Source organism: Fusarium oxysporum, chromosome 15, assembly GCF_000149955.1.
Source record: "Fusarium oxysporum f. sp. lycopersici 4287 chromosome 15, whole genome shotgun sequence".
Lineage (NCBI taxonomy): Eukaryota > Fungi > Ascomycota > Sordariomycetes > Hypocreales > Nectriaceae > Fusarium > Fusarium oxysporum.
Window position 1 is genome coordinate 172,807 of NC_031000.1, and position 17,233 is coordinate 190,039.

Here is a 17,233-nt window from a genome sequence, read left to right on the forward strand (position 1 = left end):
ACCGGCTGATTAGTTGAAACTTCTGTAAGGGCATAAACTTGATGATTGAGTGAAGAGGGCGTTGATCTCCTAGGCTAGGTGCCTTCTAATGGTCCTTTATTGAGATTTCCCTATGAATTCCTAGGTAAATAACGACTCCAAGCTATAGATAAGCTGTTGCAGAAGAGAGGCCTTCCTACTTAAGGATACGTGAGTGTTCAGAAACAGGGGTATTCCAGTTGTTAATAACGCTGTTTTCTTGGAGATAAGAGACCCAGCTGTTGGTGTATTTAATCCATAACTGTATAAGGGAAATAGGTATAAAAAGCTGGAATAATTGAAGGGGTTCCTTGGGTAGAGGGTTGATCTTGAAATCACGATATTCTAGCTTGAAAGGTTGAAAATCCTGACCGCGGCCCTCTTCGGGCGGAAAATTAGGCACGCCGGTGGGGTCACTCAAAGGAGGGGTCTCAAAGCTGTGATCATCTAAGCTATCTTGTATCTTTGAAGAGCTCATCGTTTTAATTACGACAAGCTAGGGGCTATTTGTGTGAGGTTTTTGATGAATTTGGTGGTGGAAAATCATTAAGCTGTCTGACGAGAACTTCATGTACCCCGCAGGTACTAGCGGAGTTAGTCAGCTAAGTGGGGCGAGTGACCTGTTGATGCCTTGTGCCACCCAAAGAGATAAGGCAATTACTACACCGGCGTGACAGAATGGCTACACTGGCGTCACTCTTACACAGGCGTCATTTTTACGGCTTCTGATTGGTCCATCCCTTTGCGTTAGTGCATTTAGATTCTGCCAACACCGCTCCTTGTACCTCTAGCTTAGCTCCCACCGCGACGATCGACGCGCCCGATGAAGCTCTTCACCAGCTAGCTACTACACTAATTATCTCTTTGCAGTGTGTAGTGTTGGAGAAGTGGCATGCAAGATGGTGTTATACAGGCAGCCACCTCAAGGGAAGATGTCCCACGATGATACCAAAATTGTCTGAACACATTATAGATCTCTTGCAGGATCAGCAGGTCTCGTATCTTGGCCTCTCCTCTTTAGATACTTTTGTTGTGATGTTCGCTTTAGAACTGGTTGACCCGATTGGTTCTTCATCAAAAGCGAGGACTTGTTAAGGGAGCTGCCTTCACCGCCTTTGCGCGGATGTACCTGTGGGTCGAAGAAAAAAAGAGCGAATCAGAGGCCATAAAAGCGACGCCTGTGTAAGAGTGACGCCGGTGTAGCCATTCTGTCACGCCGGTGTAGTAATTGCCATTTATAAATGCGGCATGACGCCCTGTTATTACCAGGCCCATGCATCTTAATAACTTTCTTGACAAATTTAGATAATTCTGCTACAATGTTGAGTGTTTCGGCTTTCTTCCACAACGTCCTCAACTATTTACTTTCATGGGTACATCCAGTATGATAATCTCATTGAATAGAATAAGAGCATTATAGTTAGCTGCTAATCCCGTAATAGAATGCCCACTGGGGATGGTTGTCTTGCAATCGCAAAGTGAGTTGTCCGTGATCTCCTATCTTGCACACTTTCTTACATACTGTCGCAGACTGGGCAACTCGAGCGGGAGATAATCCCGCTCGGCAAGAAGCTCAAGCTCCTCTTCCTGTTCAACCATATCACTGAATGGATCGATACGACACACGCCATGCGACTTTATATGCACAATAAGTCCCTAGAAAAGGGTATGTCTTGGGGTCAGGGCTGCACGTGGAAGTTATTAACACGGGAATAGGTAAGAAAGAGGCATCTCCAGCATCCAAGGAGCAAATTAGCAAATTCGTTGATTATTATGGTATCAACATGGATGACTTTGACCCTTCGGATATTAATGAGTATAACACATTCGAAGACTTCTTCGCCCGAGCGCATAAAGCCGGCTCAAGGCCGATCCACCGGCCTGATGATGCATTAACCGCGGTCGTTGTCGCCGATTCAAGAGTTGTCACGTACGAATCAGTTGCAGAAACAAAGAAGATTTGGATTAAAGGCCATGATTTTAACATTACCAATCTCGTCATGGACACACAACTCGGTTCAAAGTACGAAAACGCAGCCGTTGCCAGCTTTCGTCTATCACCACAAGACTATCATCGATACCACTCACCTGTGACCGGCAAAATCAAATTATTTCGGAGTATTCCCGGCGACTATTATCAAGTCGATCCTGTTGCTTTACAGAGTCAAGTAGATATCTTAACGAGAAATAGAAGGGCGTATGTCATCATCGAGACGGCTGAATTTGGCGATGTCTTGTTTGTCGCCATCGGAGCAACGAATGTGGGATCAGCCGTGTAAGTGCAATTATGCTCCCGAGGCATGTATAGTTCGAATTCTGACCATATGCAGCATACACGAGCAATTTCAGAAAAGTGGCGTACAGGTCAATAAGGGTGATGAGCTGGGACATTTTCAGTTTGGCGGCTCTTCCATTATTGTCGCATTCCAGATGGAGAGGATTAAATTTGACAACGATCTGTTGCAGTTAAGCAAGCGGCGTATTCAAGTCTCGGTCGAGGTTGGTATGAGCTTGGGTCGTGCAACCCGTTCAACCCGGCGAGGCGAGATGTCTCCCGCACCTACGTATGCTGAAGTTGCAGATCCAAATGCTTAAATCAATCTTATCTTCAGGATGTCCACCAATTGATATAAGTTGCATGCATGGGATTGAGGGGCCGATCGGAGCGAACAAATAGTATATTAAGGAGAAAAGAAATTTATTCAGGGTAAACCCATTCAGTTACTCAACAACCACAATGCCAATACCACCTGAGGACATCGATCCGAGTCCACTATCGTCCCGCAAGTAAACGCCTAGCCAGGTCCCTCATCCGGCAAAGCTACCGTGCGTTGGGACGCGACAAACGGCGTCTCCTTCGACACGAAGAAGACCGATGTCATGCACTTCTCTCGCAGTAAACTGAGGACCACCCCGCCGGTATGTCACGGTGACGTCGAGAAACATCCCGAGTCGGCTCTGCGCTGGCTTGATAGTAGGCTATCGTTCCGAATCCATGTAGAGAAGTGGGCGGCGAAAGCGAAGGCAGTGGCCTACCACCTGCGAGTACTAAGCGATACGAAACACGGTCCGCTGCCGGGTGCTGTCCGAAACGCCGTCAGGGGTGTCAGTCGAGCCAGTCCTGCTCTACGGTTCCGAAGCGTGGTACCAGGGCATGACAAGGCCACGATGAAGCCAGCCTATCAGAAACCCGCCATCGAGCAACCAGCATCTCATACAGAGAATGAACAAGGCCTTGAACCAGTCCATGAGAGCTATACTGCCCCTCTGGAAGACGACATCCACCGCCCCCTCCACCGGGAAAGTGGGATACTGCCAGTTACCCAGGTCCTCGAAGCGCGGCGACTCAGGTTTCCCGTAGGACTCAAGTCGCTTGACGAGAGCCATCCTGTTGCGAGTCGAACGCTACCACCCAGTCAGTCCACTTACCACGATCTCATCAAACGAAGATACCAAATACAGAAAGAAAGCAGCTTCAGAACACGTCTTCGACGGATCAGGTCGCCTCGGACCAACTGAGGTCTTCGATGTCAAAGCTAGAGGAGCATTAGAAGGCCTAAAGGCCGCCCGCTTCTCCTTCAACCTTCTAGCTTATTGTCAGAGCCCGCTCACTGCCTAGACAACCTCGCGGTCGCTACATGCCTGCGAAGTACACCATCTGACTCGTCTCAAGACGTCTTTCTTGAGTTTCAGGCTTTAACAGCATCGCATGGAGCCACACAGGTACGCTGGGTGCTAGGACACACCGACATCCCAGGCAACGAACAGGCCGATAAACTGGCCAAAGCAGCGTCATCAGCCCCCGGGCCAGAAGGGGCTCAGCCAACACTAACATACTTGCGAAGGATCGCAAGACGGAAACCGAAAGAAGCATTCGTGACGTGGTGGTCCACCTCTGCCCCTGAGCAGTACAAGAGACTCAATCTCAAGGCGACCACAGGCTGCCCGCCGGAATGAGAGATTTGGCGAACAGCCATGCACCAACTTCTGGCAGCGAGATCCCTCCACGGTTATTTCGCCGCATATCACGAGAGATTCGACCATGGCGATGCACGCCTGGTCTGTTCATGTAACCGACGCAAAGCACCGGATCATATCTTCTATTGCCGAAAGGTGCCGCCGCGTCATCGGATTCGGCTCGCCCCTCACTGAATGCAGCCGTCAACCTAGCAATAGGAAAATACTTCGACAGGTTCGTCGAGCTGTCCAAGATAAGCGCCTTCTTCGACAAGATCTCCCCCGCCACTAGACGAGATCAGCTCAGGACGCACTCGCACCTCTCCTCCTCTCCTCCTTTCCTTCCCCTCCATACTGTTTTCTTTTGTCTGATCTTCTTACTATTTCAAGGCTAAGCTAGATGAGGGGCGCTGACACACCCTTTATATTGCCGTAACCACTCGAGGGCAGTCCCGAGCTGCCGCGCCCACAGGCCCATCACAGCCTCTCTGACAACAGGCTTGCCTTGCAGCTGCTGTTCCCAGCCGCGCCTGGTCCTCCCGCTGACGGGCAACAGGCTCGATACGATGCGCCGTTTGTACCAATGATATGCTGGATAGTGTGATCTGTTGACGCTTTTGCAGAAACTGCATTTCGATGGGGAAGTCTAATTTCGCGTCGCGAATGACTAATCCTGCCAAAGCCAATAGCATTTTGTAATTAGTGCGTAGATAGACTGCCTTAGCTCAGCACGTTCTTTGCCAGGTTGGACTCCCACCAGGATCGCCTTTGTCACCGTTGCTGTTCCTGTTCTTTAATGCAGATCTCGTTCAGCATAGAATCGCCTTAAAAAGCGGGTCAATCGTGTTAATCGACGATTACTCGGCCTGGGTGACGGCCCCGACAGCAGAAGCAAACCGAGCAGGCATTCAGGCCGTCATCGATAGAGCACTGGAGTGGGAGAGACGAAGCGGAGCGACGTTTGAGGAGGATAAGACGGTCATCATCCACTTCACGCGCCGTCCCGAACGCACTGATGAAAGCCCGTATACGACCAAGGCCAAACAATCATTCCGAAGAAAAGTGGCAAGATCCAGAGACTGGTGATGGATTCGGAGTTGCAGTATGAGGAACACATGAAGGAAGCAGCTACACGGGGCCTCTGAGCGGCCATGTGCCTACGAAGGCTGAATATGTTGACGCCGCGGACGGCGAGACAGTTGTTTTTAGCAACGGTGGCCCCGACAATGGACTATGCTTCGAATGTATAGCCCCACAGACGCGGGTGGATGGAGACCAGGTGACGGAACGAAGCACAGAAGATAGGAGCGCAAGCCATCACAGGAACCTTCAAGACAGTGTCAAGGGCTTTGGCAAAAGCTGAAGCTGACATCCTACCCATCGGTAAACCCACTCGCAGGTTGCTATACGGCTCTACGTCAATATGCAAACGCTAACGGAGACACATCCGCTTGCGGCACTCAGGGTGAGGGAGACACAGAGGTATCTGTCGCCATTGACGAAGTTAGCACTCACCCACCATGGCGCAGTAGAACGGATGGAAACAATCGAGCCGTATGCACTACCACCGTGGCATAGGAAAATGATGGTGGAGTATGACTCAGGCAAGGACGCAGTGGCAGACGCAGGCATAAACGACGACACGGCCGATGCCACAAGCGCGAGACAAGTGCTCATTGCGACAAGCGCATCAGCGAGAAACGGCATAGTAGGTATGGGCGGCGTCGTGCGCAACGCCGCCGGCGCAGGAACGCACGATGGTGTCATAGCAAAGTATTCCATCACTCTTGCTCGAAGAGACCAACAGAACGCATACACGGCCCAGCTGGGAGCGGTGGCAGTGGTCCTCAGGTGCATGCCTTACGGACTCTGACATCGAGATATGATCGTTGTAACACGAAATCGGTCGGCACTACAAGCGATCGCGATATCTCGACAGCAGTCAGGGCAAGGCACCATCCGGGAGATCTACAAACATGCCAAACGACTTGAGAAGGGTGGTAACACCATTAAGATGCACTAAGTATCGTCCACAAACGAGTCTTTCACACGGGGAGCAAGAGCGAAGACAGAAGCAAGAGAGGCAATAGATAGCGGATGCAGAGCAACGAAACCGCCGTACCAGGGCCGATCGACCCGACTGAGAGTACTACTAGCACAGCGCAGACGGCGCATGGTGCTACCAGAGAGCGTAGGCGGCTATTCGAAGCGGCTCGACAAGGCGCTGCCCGGCAAACACACGGGCATGCTATATGACGCCCTGAAGAGACACGAATCTGACATCCTGGTGCAACTACGAACGGGAATGGCACGAGTCAACAGGTATCTGCGCAGGACAGGCGCAGCGGAGACAGACACATGGGATTGCGGCCAGGAAGAAGAAACAGTGGACCATTTCCTCTTCCGATGTCCACGGTGGGACGAGCAACGAGAATACATGCGAAATGTCGACCGGGAAATAATGAGCAATCTATCGTTCTTCCTGGGAGGAGGCCGAACCTGGCAGCAGTGCGAGCAGCGATCAAGTTTGCGATAAGCACAGGCCGTTTGGATGCTACACAGACATGAAAAACATGCAAGATATACTAACAAACCAAACGATATAATACAGCAGGAACTAATATAGTACAGCCTCTGGTAGACAGGCCAGGCTTCAGCCACTGAAAATGGGACACTGAGCACCTGGAGAAATTGGCTTTCAAGCAGGCCTGTCGCAGGGACAAGCGAGGCTGGGAAATGTGGCGAGGAATAGGGATTGGTAAGGTTTGAGGGTCTCAGGGCCAGAAGTCTGAAAAGAATGTAACGATATTTAACGTCGTGGGTCCTATGAGGCGTATCCTCCCGGGCGGAATAAATTCATTCATTCATTCATTCCTGGCTTTTGTTTGTTCCAGAGTGGGTCATCTGAGAGGCAGACGTCCGTGTTTGATTCGTGGAGACGAACACCCTGCGGGACATGATGGGCTGGGTCGTCACCCACATAGAGAGAGATATAGATAGATAGAGTTTATTACGCCCGGGAGAACGAATCTCTGTCACGAGCTCTGATTCTCTGATGCGTCTCATTGGATGTGTGTATGTTCTTGGTTTGAGTTGCTTCCCCGCTCTAAGTCCCATATACATCTTTATACTGGGGTCTGACTGGAGTATCAGTGCTATAACGATCGCACGTCCCATTATGTAAAATACACAATGTGACAACATCACCACATTCTGGTCCACACTTTGATACACCCACCCCATCGTATTTGTGCGTATCTAACAGGTTCTTACCCTACCTTTCCCTGTCATTTTACTTTCTTAGCAAGCAGATGTTAAGAAAGCGGGAGGCTTAGCATAGTCGAGGGGATGCTCTTGTTCCACTCATGTTCTCGTTGGGGCAGAGACCAAGATTTAGAGAGTAAAAGTAATGAAGAGAAACTCACCAAGATAGCCATAATGGCTGCCTCCCCATATTTATCGCCGCCGGAACCCAAGTTCTCAAAATAGAGAATAATCGACCAGTAGCCGATACTTTGTATGTCCCTAATTTTAAGTTTTAGGGCTCAAACCTCCCCCATCCACTTGTTCATTGCCCATCCCGGCCCCGCGCAATAAAACTCCTCGTGGCGACCCCAAACACATCTTCGTCATCGTGGAATTACAAGCAACGTCCCTGTGTTGCGTTGCACACAGACGCTTTTCCAACTGAATTTGACCTTATAAAGCTTCGGTCGTGAATGGGGCACTAGCATGTGCTTCATCAACCTGGGCACGATCATCTGTCAGGTATGCGGGCAGCGCGTAGGCGAACAGCCCGTGGGGATGGTAGCCTGCGCTACCATATGTGGCAAGTTCGTGACGAAGGTGACGAACGAGGTGGTTTCGGGCGAGTGCGGTGTTTGTCGCGACGCAAGGGAGAAGAGCACTGATCTGGCGCGGAAAGTGACCCAGGCGTCCAAGAAATAATAGAGAGGAAGGCGCGGCGGCGGTGTTTGTGACGCTGATGATGAGGGTCATACGGCAGCTTGGGTTCAATTCAGAGGAGTAAAGAAGACAGCAGACATGAAAAATGACAATGATGACGAGTCGGTTAGTTTATTGGTTCTCGGAGTTGGTCATGGCTGACGTCTCGCGACGTTTAGATTTTTATCTATCATGGCTTGAGAGAGGGCCCTACACCTCTCGAAGCATGGTACTTCGTTTATGGACTTGGTCCAAAAGATCCATTTATCTCTTTAGGTGGCACAAAACTGCAGCAGGTCACTCGCCCCGGCAAGTCATATACGTGTTGTCAACAGGGTTCAAATCCATACCACGAAATCCACATATGGATCCATAATGTGGATCCATATCCATTCCATTCCATTCCACGTGGGCTTCAGCATTTCCATATCCACGCCACGAAGCCCCTTTCCACATGTTCCACATGTGGAAATCGTGGAATATTTTAGGTGGGGTTCGAAAATACCTTGATTTCCTTGTGAAATCCCGCATATCCTAAGTACTTTCTATCACCCACAACAACACAACATCGATTTGCCACCCCATTTTCCTCCGTACACAATGAGTCCATTCTGGGGGCTTCACTGTTACTCGCGTTACTACCCCAAATCGAAATGGCCACTCCCCATCCTACCAAGTCAACCACATCCGTTCCAGAACGAACAGAAGAGGACAATCAACGGCTCTTTCAGCTCTACAAAAGCTGGATCTTGACGGAGAGAGACGGCAAGGCGCGTCTATAGGTATATCGGTTCGGCTACGAATATCCAGCATAACAAGAAACAGGAACGTCGGTGGGTGTGTTGCCTTTGCGTCAAGCAACGGCGGATTTTAATGGACCAATGACAAAAACATTGACGTCACCGAGGGCGGGCGGGACCCATTAATTACCATTGTTGGACGAAGTAGGTTTCCATTCCACGAATTCCACAATATGGATCCATTTCCATAATGGATCCATTTCCACCCATTCCACATCGAAATTATTAGTCAGCATCCATATCCACGCCATATTCACAAATGTGTCGTGGAGTGTCGTGGATTTGAACCCTGCGTGTTGAGACGGTACGACGAAGATGGTCCGATCTGCTGGTGGCTAGGATGTGGATACTATGTAAGGAGCTGTGCTCCTCTCGGACATATATAACTTAGAAGAACAACACAATCAACCCATTTTTGTTTTATCAGTCGCCAAGGCCGCCTCCAACTACTTTCTGTGTGCAGCCCACTCGGCAACTTTCATCCTCGCTTTCAAGGAAAATGGAAACGACATAAGCCGTACGATTAAGCTGACCATCAGCATCTAATTCGAGGTCACCACCCTTTCCTTATGATTCCTTCCTAAGTTCAAAACTGTCCGTTCTCAGGCTGCACTCTCGACCGGGTCTACCTTGCCCTCCGCCGTCTCCCGCTTATCAGTCCTGTCCATGTGTTGTGAGCCTCTTTTCCATTTCAAGGTGTAGTCCCCAGATGGTGGACGGGCAAGCTCACCTGGTGCTGACAGTCACCGTCGACTGAACCTTTGCCACGTTACGCTGATGAACCACGGCATGTGCTTTACCGATCACCGTCATGACTTCGTCCCAGCTACCTTCTAGACATGCAAGTGGACAGTACGCCCTTTTGTCAGCCTCGTAAAATTTGGTTTCCATCCCCAGAGCACGCAATCAGCAAGGCTCACCGAGCATGGTGCCAGTGGAGTACATTGTGTGCTTTAGCCCACTAGACTTGAGATATCGCTGCACCTCTGCGAGCTCGGCGGCGATCGACGGGTTGCCTGTCCCAATCTGTATTCTGGAATCAGCGCCGTTTTCATCCTTACGGAAGGGCATGACGGGCGCTGGCAGCCCAAGAATTAGAGGGGCCCGTACAGGAACAAGAGCAAAGTCGGCGCAACACGATGGCGGCGTAGAGAGCAAACTATAGTCCATGTCGGCAGTCTCAGACGCGGATTGGTTAGGATGAATGGAATTAGGTCTCAAAACAAGGCTCATCCACCGAAAGGTGATGGAACTGTACGTTGTGATCTTTGAATTAATATTAGCGGAAAGACATGTTACCTGGGGAAACCCGATCTTTTGAACTTTCGGCTGAAGCCGAGTGTAGCATGTGAGCCATCTGCAATCTACCCCGCGATCGGGAAGTGAACGTCAGGGTGAAGTGGTCGATGATCCGAGCACACACATCGGTGATGCCAACGTGACGCAAGCCCAAGAGAGGTTTGCAACGTCCTCTGATCAGGACCAGGTCGCCGCATTGCCCTGATTTGCTGTATCTCACCGGCTAAACTACTAACAAGGTTGCAGTCAACGCGATGTAAGCCATGGCAAAGGGCTTGGGATAGACTTTTTTGGGTCGTCTCCTGCTGCTTGCTATTTTGCTCTATGAGCGCTTCCTTCAGCCATTTCAGTGATCCTGGGTTCCTCATTCAGTTGTACGTAATTCTCCATCATACGTCGACCCTACTGAGCCGGACTGAGTGAATAATGATTCTGCACCTTGACGTAGCGTTGGCTTGCTATTCCTTGACTGTCTTGAACCCTAACCCTCTGTCGCGTCTAACACATAACCCTGGCCCGGAGAGTTTCAACCAATCAGCGACACGGCCTAGTTGGAACCGATATTGCAGGAATGCACAAGAGAGGCAAGCCGGTCACGGTTTGCACAAAACAGCTTTGAGTAACGAAGTTTGAAGTGGTCGATTTGAATTTTCAAAGCTTGACTTCAAAAGTCCGAGTTTTTATCAGATACAGGTTACGAATCTCGGGTATTGAGAACAAAATAAAGTAAGGTGTTTTATAAGCGAGCCGCGGATATAGGCGAATCGCGGGATTCTGGTCGTCTCTCGAGCCAATTGTGGAGGAGTATCTGGCTATTACTTCATCTGGATTCTTACTGTCTGGGGCAGTAACATCTTGAGTCTTCTTAGGCACATGGCCGCCGACAGCCCTTTGGCCGCTATTCTTACCATGTGTTCCTTGTACCGTAGTTTTCGCATTCTTCACCTCTCCCAGGATCTTAGCACTTTGCTTCGGTTTGACCTCCTTTCCCTTGATCACTAAAGGTGCCTCGCTTGTGCGTTCGGGGTTACGCGTGAAGTGTACGAAGCTTGTCTTACCACCTTCGAACGCCGCTCCACTTCGTCTCTCCCAGTCCAATGCTCGGTCTATGATGGCCTGGATACCTGCTCTGTTGGCCTCCGCCGTCGGTCTCGTCACCCAGGCCGAGTAGTCGTCGACAAAAGCGATTGATCCGCCTTTCGAGTCGATTCTAATTTGCACCAGGTCTGCGTTGAAAAAGAGGAACAGGACCGGCGACAGCGGCGATCCCTGTGGCAGACCTGCCTGAAGTAATTCCCGTTGCTCTGATGTATGGCCGTTCACTACGATACTAGCTGTGCGATTCGAGCAGAAAGCACCGACCCACCTGACCAGCCACTGTGGCATGCCCCTGGCTTCCAGTCTCTGCAGTAGTCGCTCCTTGAATACGCCGTTATAGGCGCCTTTAACGTCGAAGCTGATCAGACTAACCACTTTACGGGTTCTCCATGTTTTGTATACTTGTTCTTGGAAGAGCAGCAGTGCCTGCTCTGCCGACCGCCGTTTCCTTGCTCCAAAATGGTTTGTCGGTAGAAGTCCGAACGTCTCGACGGCGTACGAGATCCTGTCCGCCACAACCGCCTCAAGAATCTTGCCCAGCGTCGATAGCAGTGAGATCGGTCTCCATGGCTTGGCGATCGCGTAGTCGCCCTTGCCTGGCTTCTTGAGCTGGATGATCTTGGCGCATCTCCACTGGTCCGGCAGTACTCCATCTATCAATGACGTTCGGAATAAGTGCAGTACCCGGTCCTGGGCCACTGGCCAAAGTTGTTTCCATACCATTGCTGGTAAGCCGTCTTCCCCGGGTGCTTTCCATGCCTTGGCCGCCATGACTTTCTGTTCCACCTCGTCCAAGGTTATGTTCGGCATATCCACCTCCACCAAGCGGGGACGGGTCCCTTCATCTTCGAAGACGGCTGGCAGTGGTGGGAAGAATGCACCGCAAGTAGTATCTGGCGGGTGAGTCGAATTAGTAGTTTAGAGTTGATGTAGCTGGATCCCTGTGTCGTTGAATCCCGCAGGAGCTTGCTCATCCGTCCGATATTCTGTCATATTGAGGTACGACGGTCGGGGTAAACCGTTCCCAGATTCGTCTACAACCTGCATACAGTTGCATTCCCGATGCCGCACAAGAAGCAACAACTTATTTAGAACGACGAACTCCATCTTTAGCTTGATGCTGTAAACCACAGGCTTGTATGTGGTCGCAATCTGAAAATGGTCCAGGTACTGAGTGATAATGAGGCTGACGTCGAGGAGCACGACCAGGACATTGACAATGATAAGGTGTCGAATGACTTTGCGCTCCGTCGTCCTTCTGATGGCGAAGATGGGTTTGAGACCGCGAGATGCTTCCCAGATATAAAGGCCGGAGATGATGGTCTCTTGAATGGAGAAGCCTGCGAGCTGAATGCGCTCGTAAAGGTTGAATGCGGGCAGAAACCGACTCGACTGCCGCGTGTTGCTACCAAGAAACATGACCGTAACCGGAACGTGCAGGATGAAGAAATCCGTGATGATCATAACCAGCACCCACCGCGTCTTTGCCCTATCCGAGACAATGAGGTGCAGCCTCGAATAGAGAACAACAGATTGCCCAGTGACCATGCCATACCATCCGACGCACGTTAAAGCCGCGAGTGGAAAATTCGGTCCAAGGCTGTAGTAGCGCAGCAGCACGACTATCGAGTGCAGCACAATCCCTAGCGTCGCGACAACGATGCTCCAGAAGTACAAGCTGTCATGGCGCCTAAAGCGGTTGAGCAGCGAGATGAGGATCTCGACACAGTTGTAGCACGCGATCGCGAAGAAGCCGGCGATGGTCATGTCGACCGGTAGTGATGCCGTGATGGGGCCCGTTTCCCCAGTCATGTTGGTTGCTGAGCTGGAGCGACCGGGCTGATCATGGCACGTTGTGCAAAGAAAGTGATTAACGGCTTGGTATTAAAACGAATTACCAGTCAGGAGCTTGCCTTGTGGCACCCTCCATTAGCATCGACCGGCGGCGGCACATTGGGGAACCCTGGCTGGCCTCCAAGTTCTCAACCAACGACTTCGTCATTCAAGCCCAATGACATTGGCTGCCAGGTGAGCCCCGAATGGGCTAACTTTGCTAAAGGGGGGTCGGGGGCTGGTAATGCCGAATTCTACATGATCCATGTCCGTATGTCGCGAGGCCGGTGCAGCCTCTAGCTCAAGCCACTTTCTTCAGCAAAAACACATCATGTGATGCGAAACCGGTATTTACCGAACGGGAGTAATCTTTGGCTTTGGCAGTGGCGTTACGCTGTGAGATGAAACGCGGCTTGCCTCGCCGAGAAGAGCACGACATCTCAAATTTCTTGTATCCGCCTGGGTATGCCTATAAACAGATAAAGACGCCACAAGGGAAGATTACAGACTTAATCTATATGTTACTATCGCTCGGCACACAGGATCGTCACTGCGGAAGACAGAACGTAACGGAAAGTGGATGTTGTCCCTACATCCTTATTGTCTCCCACTTTCACTGAAAGAGGAAACCCCTGGCGTCTATGGAAGTTCCTCTTACGGCATAGTTGGCGGGTCAGTGACATGGCGTCGACAGGGGGTCGGTGCTTCTGCACCAATCAGAATCTCCATTTTCTTACCCCGAATTTCCCTTACCAACTAGTCAGCTAGGACTTTGCCTGCTAGGTCATAGAAATTCCCATATAATTCAAAATGGCGCTATTGAAGTACGGGGGGCACGGTCGTAGATTCAATATCAGGTAAAATAGATCAAAGTGACAGGCATCGAAAGATAACAATCAGGGGAGTATTTTCCCAAATTATTAATTAATTTAAATCCACATTAAAGTATTGCGACCAGTTTGAAGTTTTGGATATTTTATTTGATGTGGTTGATCAGAGCCATATTAAGTGAAATGATTGGCCAGTTTATATGGCCCATGCATTTTGGTTATTAGGGGAAGCCGTAATAATCCGCCATTTGGGGCAGGGCATAATATGGAATAGTACAATTGAAAAAATAAGGTTTATACCATAGCAACAGAAAAGCAAGTTTTAATTAACGTACATGATAAGCAGAACTTATCGTGGGGTCGTTTTGCGGAGTAATTTCGGGAAATCGTATGTGATTACACAACTACCATCTGATAAGTGCCCGGCGCCGCGCACGCGAATATCTCGACGGTTAGGAGCCAAATCGATGCAATTCCAGGGCTGGAGGACTGCTACGCTCTGGCGGTCCGTTTGGTTCAAGAGCGAAGCTGTATAGACGAGCGGGCGCTGAGATATTTGCGTGTGCAGCGGCTGGGGGGCCAGGCTTCGCTGCAAGGACTACGATATAGCAATGCGCTGATCCTGCTGCTCCTTAATATTCAAAAAAAAGAAAGAAAAAAAAAAAAGAATTAATAAAAAATACGCCTTCTAGATAGATAGATAGATACGGACTAGTTACCGCTATAAATATATAAAGATCCTACCTGACGGCCAGCTTACCGTCGACGAGGGGCGGTCCGCCTCCTCCCTAGCCGAGCCCAGCGCCCCCGATGGCCCTGCCCCCGATGGCCCTGGCCCCGAGTCGGCCTTGGTCCCGGGCCTGGGTCATCGGGCACGGGGGTCCCTACCTGTACCCGTATCCGGCCCTGGCCTTGGCCCCGGCCCCGCCGGCGGCGCTGTTTGAGCTCGTCGACGAGCCGGTTCAAGCTCCGGCCAGCGCGTAAGAGCTCTAGCTCTGCAACTGCCTCCTCCTTGCTCTTGCCGGACGCCGTGCGGGCCAAAAGCTCGTCCCAGATCACCTTCCGGCGACAGAACTGCACCCTGATCCCGTTCCCCGGGCGCCAGCGGCTTCCCCACGTCTCTTCTAGCACCCGTACGGCCGGCTGACCTGCAATCCCTTCCTCCCATTCCTTCCAGACATCCCGCACTGTAAAGACCTTGGCCAGGGCTACAACGACGGGCATACCTGGTACTGGAGGCTCTGGAGCCGGAGCCGGCGCCAGCGACACTGCTGGCCCGGCTCCAAAGTGGCCCGTAAAGGTGACAGGGACCTTGCCTTGGAGGACGGCATCGAGGCCGCCCTGAATTCCTTCTAGCCGGGCCTCTAGCCGGATGGCCAGCCGCTGGCTATTCTGTAAGACGGCCTCGCGTGTGCTCTCTAACACACCGCTAAGCTCTGGCAGCGCGCGTTGTACGAGCAGGCTTAACGGCTCCGTAGCCCCTACCGCGTCAGAGCGAACGGCGACGGCGAACTCATCCCATTCGGGCCCGTTAAAAGGGGCGTAGGCGAAGAAGGGTAGCGACGGATAGCGAGGCTGCAATACAGCCAGGTCCTGTAACAGTACTATGCGCAGGCGCCGCATAAGCTTAAGGAAGCCGTCGGCGGCTAGGTCGTCGTCGTCGAGGCCACCTTCTGCCCAGCATTGCCGGCGTGCGCGAGCCTCAAAGCGAGGCTCCCACTCCTCGATCCACGGCCAGAGCTGCTTTTGTAAGACATACGGGGGCTCGTGGGCCGCACGCGCGAGGAAGTAGTCCCCGGGTGATGCCGAGAAGCCGGCGACAATACGCATGAACTGGCGCGGTAGATGCGTAAGATAGGCCTGGCAGAGCACGCTCTGGTTCCAGCGGCCGGCCTGCGAGATCTGGGCGAGCGACGTGCCGTGGGTCTCCGCGTCCTGGGCGCCTACCCTGCGCGGGAGGTGCGTCTTCTTTGACGCCATAAGGCCAGCAGCACCGAAGATACGCCAGGTCTCTTGTAGCTGCGTCGGGTACGAGAGCTCCTGCTCGCGGTCCCGTCCGACAAGAACCTTGATCCGATACCAGTCCTGGCGGCGCCGGAATGACGGGGACGGCTCGCCGGCGACGTGCCAGCGCCAGAAGAAGAGCTGTGCTAAGGCCCCTTGCGTACAGAACAAGGGGTTCTTGTGCCGGAGGGCACCCATGAACTCTTTCTTTGCCGTCTTGTTTAGCTTACCGTCTCGCAAAAGGGTAACGAGGCAGCCACAGGGGGTCGGGCCTTCTGAAGACGGATAGTCGAGTAGAGACAGGTCTGCAAGCTCCATCTTACGGCGGTTTTCCCCCCGTAAGAGGTAGTAGTGGCCGAATAGGAGGTCAACTCGCGTACGGAGGTTTTGCGGCATGTATGCGGCCCCGCTGAGAAGGAGATCCTGGACCCGGAGCCATTCGTCGGGTGAATAGCCGGCCGGGATCCCATCAGTCCCGCGGTCTTTAAAGGAGGCGCGGTCGTGCTTCCCCCGCTGCCGGCCGCGTTGCTCAAGGAAGCCTCGTACGGCGGCGCCCCGGGGGTTTTCCGTGTTTGCGTTGCCGTGGGCTACCTGGAGCCGCCAGAGCTCGATAACGGCCGCGATATAGGCGTCGATAGTGCCCCTCGTAAGCAGAGATCCTTCGGCAAGGTCTGCTGCAGCCGGCGCAAGGGCCGTGGGTGGCACGTAGCCCTCGCGGTCGTCCGCAAGCAGCTCGGCGGCCTCGGCCAGGGGGACCTCTAGGGCTTCGGCTAGGCTTTCGGCCTCTGCCAGGGCCGCGGCCTCGAGCTGCTCCTGTTCGAGCTGCCGCCGTAACTGTACAGCCTTTCCTTTGCCCTTGCCCTTACCCCGTGTCCGTGGTTTCTTTTGCGGCGGGGCAACGCGTCGTAAGAGGATATCCTCTTTGAGCCACGCTGCTAGCTTGTCTGGGGTTACGAGCTCGCCGTCGGGCCAGCTATAAAGTGAGCCGTCTGCCGCAGCCCGAGGCGTACGGCACCAGGCCTATAAGTTCTCGTCAGTTAGCCGCCCATGGGACTCTACGTAAAAAAAAAGAGACAAGGGCACAGGGGAAAAGAGAGGGCGGCGGCCGGGGGAACGCGCCTTCCACTCCCGCTGCTTCGCAGCATAACTCCGTGCCGTGTTCGCCGGCTGTTCGTCCTTCTTCGCCTGAAGGCCCGCCCTCCGGGCGGCACGGGCACGCTCGTCTGCGGCCGTGTACGAGTCGTCTGCGGCCATCTCGGTCGATCAAGGCCTTTCTACGTGGTGTTTGTTTCCTGTCTGGGGCCTGATAAGTTGCGGGGAACTTATCAAATGCACTTATCAGGCGCCGCGCACACGATTTCACGGGCCGCTTTTTGCGGGGGATAAGTCGTCACGTGGTCTGGGCGAATTACGACGTAATTGCGGGCACCATCGATAAGCATGTGAACC

At 52.3% G+C, this 17,233-nt stretch overlaps 5 protein-coding genes across 5 annotated transcripts; 2 read left to right on the plus strand and 3 right to left on the minus strand.

Moving 5' to 3' along the window:
• Nucleotides 1-1,337: 1,337 nt before the first annotated feature.
• FOXG_16677 (phosphatidylserine decarboxylase) lies at nucleotides 1,338-3,975 on the plus strand (the record flags this gene model as incomplete). Its single annotated transcript, XM_018396701.1, has 8 exons — nucleotides 1,338-1,400; nucleotides 1,461-1,496; nucleotides 1,549-1,684; nucleotides 1,735-2,293; nucleotides 2,349-2,521; nucleotides 2,822-3,433; nucleotides 3,489-3,614; nucleotides 3,638-3,975. The coding sequence occupies 8 exons, from the start codon at nucleotides 1,338-1,340 to the stop codon at nucleotides 3,973-3,975; spliced, it is 2,043 nt and encodes a 680-aa protein (XP_018257434.1).
• Nucleotides 3,976-5,398: 1,423 nt separating this feature from the next.
• On the plus strand, nucleotides 5,399-6,511 carry FOXG_22551 (uncharacterized protein; the record flags this gene model as incomplete). Its single annotated transcript, XM_018402966.1, has 2 exons — nucleotides 5,399-5,826; nucleotides 6,142-6,511. 2 exons carry the CDS (start codon nucleotides 5,399-5,401, stop codon nucleotides 6,509-6,511), a joined length of 798 nt encoding a protein of 265 aa, XP_018257435.1.
• A 2,811-nt stretch (nucleotides 6,512-9,322) lies between these two features.
• On the minus strand, nucleotides 9,323-9,890 carry FOXG_16678 (uncharacterized protein; the record flags this gene model as incomplete). The annotated part of the gene is made up of 3 exons (XM_018396702.1): nucleotides 9,323-9,380; nucleotides 9,451-9,553; nucleotides 9,641-9,890. The coding sequence occupies 3 exons, from the start codon at nucleotides 9,888-9,890 to the stop codon at nucleotides 9,323-9,325; spliced, it is 411 nt and encodes a 136-aa protein (XP_018257436.1).
• A 2,145-nt stretch (nucleotides 9,891-12,035) lies between these two features.
• FOXG_22552 (uncharacterized protein) lies at nucleotides 12,036-12,929 on the minus strand (the record flags this gene model as incomplete). Its single annotated transcript, XM_018402967.1, has 1 exon — nucleotides 12,036-12,929. One exon carries the CDS (start codon nucleotides 12,927-12,929, stop codon nucleotides 12,036-12,038), a length of 894 nt encoding a protein of 297 aa, XP_018257437.1.
• Nucleotides 12,930-14,445: 1,516 nt separating this feature from the next.
• Nucleotides 14,446-17,233, minus strand: FOXG_16679 (uncharacterized protein). Its single transcript, XM_018396703.1, has 2 exons — nucleotides 16,904-17,233; nucleotides 14,446-16,804 (listed from the first exon to the last, which is right to left on the minus strand). Exons 1-2 carry the CDS (start codon nucleotides 17,036-17,038, stop codon nucleotides 14,537-14,539), a joined length of 2,403 nt encoding a protein of 800 aa, XP_018257438.1. The 5' UTR covers nucleotides 17,039-17,233; the 3' UTR covers nucleotides 14,446-14,536.